Raw genomic sequence first — 10,706 nt, forward strand, 5'->3', positions numbered from 1 at the left:
CCACAGTGTCCGCCCCCTCTCCCACAACTGTGACATCAGGGGGGGAAGGGCAGACAGCTGATATCCGGTGTTCCAGGTTGCTTGGATGTCCACTTCCTGGCACCTTGTGCCTCAGTTTCCCCAAAGTGTCTTGTATCTGAAAAGCAGTGTGTATATGTATGGGAGGGGGAAGAAAATGCCCCAGAGAGTGGAAGTTTTTTTCCTTCCTTAAAGTTCTACATGAACACAAGAGGCCATAAAAGGCCTGAATAGCAAATTAAATAGGGGCAGGGATCCTGCCTTGCTGATTGTGGCTTCGAAATGTATTCCTTGGAGGGCGTCCAGCATGCTCTTCCACCGAGCTCTGGATTTCTATTGATGATTTTGGCTCCCCTACAAGTGTGAGTTCCCCTGCCCCAGGGCCTGGGGAGAAGTTCAGGGGTCAGTTAAGGGTCTTCCCGGACCTAGGGACCCTCCTATCCCTGCACTGCCCCACCCCTGGGAGAGGAGCACCCTTGAAGGGAGGTAGCAGACCTAGAGACACAGAGACTCAGGATGCCACAAGTGACCGCAATTGACCTGCTTTCTCAGTCAGAGCTGGGAAAGGCCTGCATCTTTCACACAATTGCCCTTTGAGTCACAGGGAGGCCCCTGCGGTGCTCTGCCCTCACCTCCCCAGCGGACACCATAGCCTCCCCCTTGCCCACTATTTCCCTCTTCTTCAGACTTTCCCGAGATCGCTCCTTCCCGCCCTCTCTCCAAAGGAGCAATACAGAGGACCTCAGATAAGCCCCAGCCCCTGCCAAGTTGATGGGGGAGACAGAACTGGACATAGACATCCTTAGCGCTGTGCATCCTGCGCTGTAGGGAGATTTCTTGTTGTGGACAGAGGCTTTGTGGGACGTGTAGGAGTTCAACTATGCCATGAAAAAGGAAAGAGGGTTTTGGAGGCTGAACACATGCTAGACAAAGGCCTTGGCTTTTCAATAAAATGCAAGGCGTGTGAATGTTCAACGGCCAGATTTCGGGGGTGGGTGGCTTGTGTGTCAGTTTGAATAACAACGGAGGCACTGTGGGACTTCGGGTGAGCCCGAGGTTACACGGCTGGGTCGAGGGGGCCAGTTCAGGCATCCTGCCTGCCAGCTCCGGGATCTCTCCAGCTTGAACACCACCTCCAACGTCGCCCAGTGAGCCCCAAACTCTGGAGGTGGGAACTCTCGGAGACCCCCATCGCGGGACTACATTTCCCAGGCTGCCGCGGTAGGCGCGCCTGCGCAGTGCGCCCAGTGATGGAGCGCTGACCGGGGGCGCGGCGGCGGCGGCGAGGGCTCGGCGGGCCATTGGCTCCCAGCAGCGGCAAAGGCAGCTTGGGGGCTCCAAGAGCGTACGGGGCCCTAGGGCCGGGCCGGGGTGATCCGGGCTGCAGCCATGGAAGACCAGAGGGTAGGACAGGGCGGGGCGGGCGCGGCCGCAGCGCGGGGCGCGTGGGGAGGGGACCAGGTGATGCCGCAGCGCGCTCCCCCTCCCGCCCCCGCCGCGCTGCGGTCCGCCCCGCCCCGCCCAACCCCCTCCGGGTGCAGGGCTCCCCCGTTTGACATGCAGCACCCCCCCATCATTTTGGCCAAGGGTCAGGAGCATCCCCTCCTGTTCCTCCCCACCCCCTACCTAGTATCCCTGTCCCAGCCCTGACCCCATCCCCCACCCTACCATCCTGGCTGCGGACCTGGTGTCCCAGACCTTGCGCCGCCCCGCCCAGCCTCAGAGGACCTCGGCCAGCTCCGCAGTGCGCTGACCCCAGCGACCCCGCGATCCCAGAAAAGGGACCAGTAGGAGGCCTGAGTCTGAGCCGGATGCGCCCACATGGCCTCCCTTTCCTGTGGCCTCCCTTCCCCCTTCCCACTTACCTGGGCTCTCTGGTGGCTCCTTTACCAGGTGATCTCTCTCCTGGCTAATTCCTTTCCCCAGGTGGACGGGGGCTGCAGACTCACCGCTATTCCTAAACTAGCTTTTTATCCCAGGCTATCCCACCTCCTCTAAGGGAGGTGCCACAGGTAGCTCTTTCCCCAAGCTTGCCCACTTTTCCTCTGAGCGTTTCTTTGCCCAGGCTAGTCCAGCTCATGCTCAGTCTTTAAGATGTAGGTAACAGGGTTGAAGGCAGACCTGCTTCCTGTGTATTTCTTTCCCAGAGGTTTGCTTTGAGGCCCGGTTTCCTCCGCGTAAATTGGGGGTGCCCAAGGTGAGGTATATAGGTCAAAGTCCCTCCAAGGCCTGTGTGGGGGCTGGTGTCTGGGCTCATTTGTATGGTGGCCCTATGTGTACTCCCTGATCCCTTCGGGCAGAGCAGGGAGCTGAACCAGGTGGAGTTCATCTGCTGCTCTGTGTGTGTGTGTGTGTGTGTGTGTGTGTGTGTCCTGCTTCTGGTGGGATAGGACGCTCTCCGCAAGATCATCACAACTCTGGCTATAAAGAATGAAGAGATCCAGAGCTTCATCTATTCCCTCAAGCACATGCTGCTGAACGTGGAGGTAAGGGAGGTGGGGAAGTCTGTTGGGGGGCAAGGGGGAGAAAGGGCAAGAGGCGCGGACTCCTCATATCTGGGCCTCTGTTTCTTCATCTGGACATGGCCTTTGGCCCGTCCTGGCTATTGCAACCCAGGCAAACTCAGCCAAGGTGCAGGAGGAGCTGGAAGCAGAGTTCCAGTCCTTGCTGTCTGTCCTGGAGGAGCTGAAGGAGGGCATGCTCATGAAGATAAAGCAGGACCGTGCCAGCCGCACCTATGAGCTGCAGGTGAGGCTGGCACCCCCACTGCCCTGGCTGGCCCCGGCATCTTCCCCCAAGCCAAGATGCTCTGAGTCTGTCCAGGCCACAACCCATCAATCCCCCATCCCCAGGGACTGTGCAGTACAGGACTCTCTTGTGGTCTGGGTATGTGAGTTTTTAAGGAAGGCAGTCCCTGCCTTACTCTCCTACCCGGAGTTCCAAGAAACCTATGGTATTTTGAACACTGAGGGTGTCAGCCAGCCCCAGGGCTGGAGGAGTTGAAGCAGTAGGGTGAGCTGTCTCCTTTCCATGCTGATCTGGTGCCACGCTCCCCACAGAACCAGCTGGCTGCCTGCACACGGGCCCTGGAGAGCTCCGAGGAGCTGCTGGAGACAGCCAACCAGACCCTGCAGGCCACAGACAGTGAGGACTTCCCCCAGGTGGGTGCCTCTGATGCTGAACCTATGGGGCCACCAGAGAAAATACAGTGTGGCCACTGCATTTCAGGTCAACAGCAAGCAATTTTTTAGTACAAGTATGGCCCACCCATGCAGTATTTAGCATAAGTATATCTCAAAGATTGCATGGGACATACTTAAACACTAAAAAATTACTCCTTATTGACCTGAAACTCACGCTTATCAATAATGATTTTTTTGATACATGTATATCCCTTGTAGTGCTAAGTATATCTCAAATATTGCAAGGGACACACTTACCTTAAACAAATCATTCATTATCTGAGTTGTCAGTGAAGCTCGATGCCATCTGTTTCTAGACGTGCCAACTGCAGGCCTTGGGCACTGCGGGGAGACTGGGCTGAGGGTGGGGCTCATCTTAACCTAGCAGGAGAAAATGTCACAGTGTCTGCCAATGTGGGGGACTTTGCCAAGCAACTGTGCCTCAGTTTTCCTGTCTGTATAATGGCTTCCTCATCGGGTGAGACAAGCCTGAATTCTATTCCCTCTCCTTCTCTAGGCTGCCAAGCAAATCAAAGATGGGTAAGATGCTGGGATCTGGGATCGACCCCCACCCCAGTGCCCTGCCTATGGTGTGAAGGTGGGGACACTCAGATGAAGGTGCCTGGCCCAAACTACTGGATGGGAACCCTGGGGAGGTGTTCCCCCCACCCCTCAGACGACCAGGCCTCCTGAGAGACCTGCCAGCAAGCTGCTTCCACCTCCTTTCCTGCAGTGTGACGATGGCCCCTGCCTTCCGGCTCTCACTGAAAGCCAAGGTCAGCGACAACATGAGTCACCTGATGGTGGACTTTGCACAGGAGCGGCAGATGCTACAGGCCCTCAAATTCCTGCCTGGTGAGAGGGGGACCCACTGGAGGCCAGGATTGCAGGAAAATGGCCAGGCTTCTGAATCCCAGGAAGGTCCCACCCTGGGTGGAGCCCCATGACTGCTCCGCTTGTGAGTGGAGCCCAGTGAATGTCATGCATGTCTGTGGGCGGAGCCCTGGTTGAGTCACGCCCACACAGCTGAGGAACCCAGATGATGTCATGGGAAGCCCCGCCCATCAGGTAATGGAGCCCTGGGAAAACCTTCCCAGTGGCAAAGCCTTGGACAGAGCCACACCTCTTAGGGAATTGAGAATGTTCCCTGGGGTGGTGGACTCCTAAAGAAAGCCACCCCTAGTTGGAAGAGTTCTGGAAAAGTCTCACCTCTAGATGGAATCTTGAGTGGGTTCAGCCCTTTGTTGGTTGAACCCTGAGAGAGCTCTGCTCTTCCCCAGCCCTTGGTGGAACCCCGAGTTTCCAAAATGCAAAGGTTTGGAACCCCAGGTAGCTTCACCCCTAAGACAGGCTATCCTGTGGTGGGCAGGACTTCAGTAAGTCCCCTTCCCATCTCCTATGGGCACAGAACCCTGACCTAGCCTCTCCCTTCTGTCCTGGACAGTGCCCAGCGCCCCAGTGATTGACCTAGCTGAGTCCTTAGTGGCAGATAACTGCGTGACTCTGGTGTGGCGCATGCCAGATGAGGACAGCAAGATTGACCACTATGTACTGGAGTACAGGAGGACCAACTTTGAGGGCCCACCCCGCCTCAAGGAGGACCAGCCCTGGATGGTCATCGAGGGCATCCGGCAGACAGAGTACACCTTGACAGGTAAGGGAGCACACCTGTGCAGGTAAAGAGATGCACACCTGGGCATTCTTAACGCCACTGCACCATTTGAGTGCTTACTATTTGCTGAATGTTCCATCCATAAAAAGTGGGCTTGTGTATCCTCATCATGTGACAGGTGAGGAAACTGAGGCAGATGAAGTGAATCTACCGTTATCTCTGCTGACCTGCAGCTGTTCATTCGTTCATTCTAATTTACGAGCACCTACAGTGTACCAGGTCCTGTCCTCAAAGTGGTGAACAGAGCCAAAAACCTCTTGCCACCTGGCGCTGGTATTTGGGGGCACCCTCCACGTATTTGGGGATTTCCTTGGTAGATAGAAGAAATCAAAAAACTAGGGAAATCCACCCAGCTGGTGTGTGGGGAGGGAATCTGAAGGCGGGAAAAATTGGGGTTCCCTAATGAATTTAAAAAGCAGCCCTGAGTCAGGGGAAGCCCCCGTCTAGCAGAGCAGAGCTGGTGTGATAAGTACCTCCATTCACTTCCAACAGTGCGGGGCTGTAATCAGCCTGCTAGTTATCTGTAATTAGCATACATGGTTAATAATGAGCATGCTAATTGCTGTGGAAAAAGTCACTAGCCAGCCAGTGAGGCTGAGAAGCTCTTGGTCTCTGCTTTTGCATGGGAATGGAAACACACACACACACACACACACACACACCTTTTTTATATAGTTTTTCACAGTCTTCACCTCTAGGCCTGACTACATTTTATTTTGTTTCGTTGTGACTTTTAATTTTGGAATCATTCCAGTTACACAGGACGTTATAAAAAAATGCCCCTGCAGCAGGGGCATCTTATGTAATAAATGTAGTTCCGCTGGGACTGGGTACTCAGTGGTAGAGCACTTGCCTAGCATGGGCAGGGCTCTGGGGTCCATCTCCAGTACTGAGAAAGAAAAAAGAAAAACAAATGGGAAACTGACATGGTGCAGCATGCAGTGTGTGTGCACATTTCACAAGCTTTACAAGTGTTCGGTCATGTGAGCACCTGCAGTTCCATACAGTTTTGTGGTCTAGGTATAGATGTGTTTCATCCACACGAGATGAAACCACCAAGCTTGATACCCACCCCCTCCTGCCCTTACAAACTTCCGAGTGACACCACACCCCCGGTGCCAGGAGGCAGCTGAGTGGTCCTCCCTGAATGCAAGTCGCCTCAGTGTCCGTTAAGTCTGCCTACTGTTTTGCTGATTGCTCAGAAAGACAGACGGTTCGGGTTGGATTCAGGGCTCATCTCATTCTGAAGCCTGCTCACTGCTGGGTGTGTGATCCCTAGTTTGCACAGGAAGAAACTGAGGCAAGAATGTGTATCACCCAATCACATTTCTGGAACTGACTTCCCTGGGTGGTTGTCTTGGCCTGTGGCATTGGGTGGGTGTTGCCAAGTGCCCAGCTGACCTTGCAGAGGAAGGGAACTTGGAAAGAGTGGGGAGGCAGCCAGGTGCCAGTGGCTCAGCCTGTAATCCTAGCTACTCAGGAGGCAGAGACCAGAGGGATTGTGGTTCGAAGCCAGCCCAGACAAATAGTTTTTAAGACCCTATCTCGAAAAAATTCATCACCAAGGGCTGGTGGAGTGGCTCAAGGTGTAGGCCCTAAGTTCAAACCCCAATACCACAAAAAAAAAAAAAAAAAAAAAAGATCGGGAGGCAGTCTGGGCTGGGCCAAGGCTGGAAAGAAAAGCTGGGAGAACAGCTTTTCAGATGGAGGGAACAGCCGCGTAAGCGCTCAAAGGCTAGATGCCAAGCTTGCGTGTGAGGAAGGGGTGAGAGGACTGAGGAAAAGGAGGAATGGAAGATTTTAGAGTAGGAGGGTGGGATGCTTAGAAAGTGGGTATCCAAAGACTGGAGAATGTAGCTCAGTGGTGAGTGCTTGCCTAGCATGCGTGAGGCCCTGGTTTCCGTCCCCAGCACCGCGCAAAAAGAAAATAAAGAGTATATAATCAAAGAGCCTTACAAAACGTGCCAGAAAAATTTCTCCTGGGGCTCCTAGCTGGCCAGCCCAGAGGAACAGCTACTCTGCTTGAGGCAGTAACAAAGTTCCAGGGCTGATTCTGATTGGCCAGCTTGGGTCATATGCCTGTCTCTGAACCAACCACTGAGAATGAGTCATAAAGCATCCTGATTGGCTGCTCCAGGTTGGAGGCAGAGTCAAATAGCCCCTCCCAGTGCTGGAGGTCGTTCTTTGTATGGTCCGCCTCAGAATGTGTGCGTGGGGTCGTAGAGGAGACTCAGTACACAGCATTGACTTCTTCTGTTGCCTCCAGGTCTCAAGTTTGACATGAAATACATGAACTTTCGGGTGAAGGCCTGTAACAAGGCCGTTGCAGGCGAGTTCTCCGAGCCAGTTACACTGGAGACACCAGGTGACTGGCTTCTACCCCTCCCTGCCCCTGAGTCCCTACCTCCTTCCTCCTGGTATCCTAGGATCCTATGTGTCATAGGAATCCTATAATCAGAGTATTATGGCCCTTGTTGCCTTGTCTGCCAGGAAGCTCACACCTTAGACCAATCTGGTTTTCTTAGCTTGAATATATGGTACCACCCTGTTTTTGTATTTTCTTTTGGAGGGTGATCCCATTGTACTTGATTTTTATATACTGCGCGCGCACACATACACACACACACACACACACACACACACACACACACACACACACACAGTTTTTCTGTTTTTCTTTCTTCCAACAAATAAGTCCTCTGCAGAGTTGGGGACAAGATATCAGCAGTGAAGACAGAGTCTACAGTCTCCCACACTGATGCTTTTGCATGCCCCACTAGGAAGTCCCTCTGCTGTCTAGCTTGATTCTGTCATGCTGTAGCCCTGCCCCTTCCCTGCGGTCAGTCCTCAGTGTGAGTTCAGGGCAGAGCAATTGGCTTGCAAATGCTCTAAGGCTTGGGAGCATGACTCAAGCAGTAGAAGCAAGTCTGAGTCCTTGAGTTTAAACGCTGGTATTGCAAAAAGAAAATACCTGTAGACCTGAGAGACCTTTGGGCAACAACCCTAGACCTTCACTCTGGCCCCACGTTCAGCCCCATCTTTCCCCATCTCATGTTTCTCGGTGTCTTTCCATCTGTCTCCTTGTCACTTCCTGTTCTGTCTCTGTCATGGTCTGCCTTGGTCACCGTGCGCCTGTCTCTGTCTCTCTCTGTGTCTCTCTGGTTTTCCTGTGTCTGCCCGGTCCCAGCGTTCATGTTCCGCCTGGATGCGTCCACATCCCACCAGAACCTGCGGGTGGATGACCTCTCCGTGGAGTGGGATGCCATGGGCGGGAAAGTGCAAGATATCAAGGCTCGAGAGAAAGACGGGAAGGGGCGGACGGCATCTCCTGTCAACTCGCCAGCCAGGTAGCCTGCCCCATCCCTTCCGTGGGTTTCTGGTGGAGAGGATGGGGCTGGATGCACACAGCAGCCTGCTGTGGTCAGAGCCAGGAGGGGCAGGAGTATAAGTGGGGGCAGGGACCTAGGGCAGCTTCCTTCTGGAAGCTGGAGCAGCCCAGTCAGTCAGTGAGGGAACAAGGAGATTTTGAATAGGGGTTTGATGGTTGAATAAGAGTTTTCCAGATGATGAGGGACATGGGGGTGAACGTGAAGAGTCTATATGGAAAGCCAAATGTTGCCGAGACTGACCAAATATCCAGAATGGCTGGGGTGAACCAGAGAGGCCCTCTGATTGGGAAAGTGAGGCCTAAACTGAGTTACCTCCCTCTCCTTACCTCCCCAGAGGTACGCCATCTCCCAAGAGGATGCCCTCAAGTCGTGGGGGACGGGATCGCTTCACAGCTGAGTCCTACACAGTGCTGGGTAAAGATGGGGGGTGGGGGGGGGGAGGACAGGAAGAGAGGAGTTGTGGGCAGCGCCCGGGTGGGGTGCAGAGGGTCACTCTTTTGGCTGGAAAGACAGCAGCCATCAATAGCCTTCCTGGGGATGGTCCCAACATGACCTGGTGTCCTGGCTCTGGGGGGGCCGGGAATATTTGGGGATGAGGGGTGAATGGAGAGAGCTTGAGCTTACATTACAGAGCTGAGCAAAGACACTGAGATGTCTGAACTGTAGTCACAGGGCACTACGTAGAGTCTGGAGAGTAGTTGAGACTTGGGGAGTAGCTGGAAGGAGTGGTTTTGCCTGTGGAGCATCTGGGCCCCTGTAGGAGCTGAAGCAAACCAGGGGCTTGGGGCAGTGACTTAGGGTGTGTGGAGGAGCCAGAGAGTAGCAGGGCTCTGAGGGTAAGCCAGGGCCTGCGGAGAAGTTAGGGTTTAATGGAGGACCCGGGTTTTCTTAGGCACCTGGGACTGGTAAGAGTTGTGGTTCAGGAGGAGGCAAGGGAAGATGGAGGGGTGCAGAGAGCCTTTCCTCAGGAAGCAGCCTGGACTGGGGGAGAAGCTGAGTGGGTGGGGGGCAGAAGAGGGAGGAGCTGGGGTGGCAGTCAGGATGTGGCTTAGGGAAGAGCTGGGATCCAATGAGCACCTGATGTGTGAGGAGTCACATCTCAGAGAGCTCTGAGCGAGTGAGCTCAGGGCTTGGGAGAACCCAGCTCCCACCAGGAGCCGGGGTCTGGGTGGGATCAGGAAGGAGCATTTGGAGTCTACTGGGATATCTAGACAGAGGCACATGGGAACACTGACTGCCAGGAGGAAGGGTTTGTGATGACCTAGTTCCCGGGAGGAACTGAGAGGTATCTGAATGTGGGGAAGAACTGAAGTCCCTAAGGCCTGAGAGGATTTAAAAGTAGTTTTACTGCTAGAGGATCTGAAAGGAGTGACTGAAGCTGGAGAGCATTTGTGCTTAGGAATTATCTAGAGGAGTTGATAAAGACTGGGGTGGGGGGATAGCTGGGGCCTGAGAGTAACTGTTGGGACCTGGGAAGTAGCTGGAGGGAACAGCTGTGATGTAGGGAGTACTTGGGTGGCTGCCCCTTGTGGAAGTACATCTGGACCTGGTTCTACCCAATCCCCACTGCCCCCCCGCCCCACAGGGGACACGCTGATCGATGGTGGGGATCATTACTGGGAGGTGCGCTATGAGCCTGACAGCAAGGCTTTCGGTGTGGGTGTGGCATACCGCAGCCTGGGCCGCTTCGAGCAGCTGGGCAAGACAGCTGCATCCTGGTGCCTGCACGTCAACAACTGGCTGCAGGTCAGCTTCACCGCCAAGCACGCCAACAAGGTCAAGGTGCTGGACGCCCCCGTGCCCGACTGCCTGGGTGTGCACTGTGACTTCCACCAAGGTGATGTCAAGTATGCAGCTGCCTGGGCCCATTCTCCACCAGTGCCTAAGCCCCTTCCCTGGTCCTCATTGCACTTCTCACACAGCATCTCTGTCACTCTGTCTCCTCTCCAGGCCTCCTGTCCTTCTACAACGCCCGCACCAAACAATTGCTGCACACCTTCAAGGCCAAGTTCACACAGCCACTGCTGCCTGCCTTCACAGTGAGCTGCCCTCCCCTGTCTGGGGATAGGAGGGTGGTTCTGGTCCTGGGTTTCCAGGCTGAGCTCTCTCCTCTCCCACCCTCCCCAGGTGTGGTGTGGCACCTTCCAGGTGACAACAGGCCTCCAGGTCCCCAGTTCCGTGCGCTGCCTACAGAAGCGGGACAGTGTCACCAGCAGTTCAAACACCAGTCTCACTTAGGCCACCGGGCCACCCACCCAACCAGGGTGCTTTTGGGGACCGCCAACAGCCCCTGGTCAGTTCAACCGGGTGCCATACTTTCACTTGCTGCTTGGAGCTTTAACTCCAGATGTGGGGGGGTCCCAACAGGGAGTGGGCATTGGGGTGGCCCCTCCTCCCTCATTTCCTAATAAAGGTCAAACACTGGCCCGCCTGCAGTGTTGGCTC

The 10,706-nt window shown here is 54.8% G+C and overlaps 1 protein-coding gene across 3 annotated transcripts; it reads left to right on the plus strand.

The window, feature by feature from the left end:
- The first annotated feature begins 1,272 nt into the window (after positions 1–1,272).
- Positions 1,273–10,685, plus strand: Fsd1 (fibronectin type III and SPRY domain containing 1). 3 transcript variants are annotated; one of them, XM_074054357.1, is made up of 13 exons: positions 1,273–1,422; positions 2,409–2,504; positions 2,635–2,766; positions 3,078–3,179; positions 3,718–3,740; positions 3,934–4,055; positions 4,645–4,854; positions 7,139–7,237; positions 8,060–8,219; positions 8,596–8,675; positions 9,847–10,108; positions 10,212–10,300; positions 10,389–10,685. In XM_074054357.1, the coding sequence occupies exons 1-13, from the start codon at positions 1,408–1,410 to the stop codon at positions 10,667–10,669; spliced, it is 1,671 nt and encodes a 556-aa protein (XP_073910458.1). In that variant the 5' UTR covers positions 1,273–1,407; the 3' UTR covers positions 10,670–10,685. The 3 variants fall into 3 exon arrangements, with proteins under 3 accessions (XP_073910458.1, XP_020021436.1, XP_073910459.1); XM_020165847.2 differs by having other exon boundaries at positions 9,847–10,098; XM_074054358.1 differs by lacking the exon at positions 1,273–1,422 and adding an exon at positions 1,685–2,215.
- The last annotated feature ends 21 nt before the right edge of the window (positions 10,686–10,706 follow it).

The sequence above is a fragment of the Castor canadensis genome, chromosome 14 (genome assembly GCF_047511655.1).
Source record: "Castor canadensis chromosome 14, mCasCan1.hap1v2, whole genome shotgun sequence".
NCBI classification, from domain to species: domain Eukaryota; kingdom Metazoa; phylum Chordata; class Mammalia; order Rodentia; family Castoridae; genus Castor; species Castor canadensis.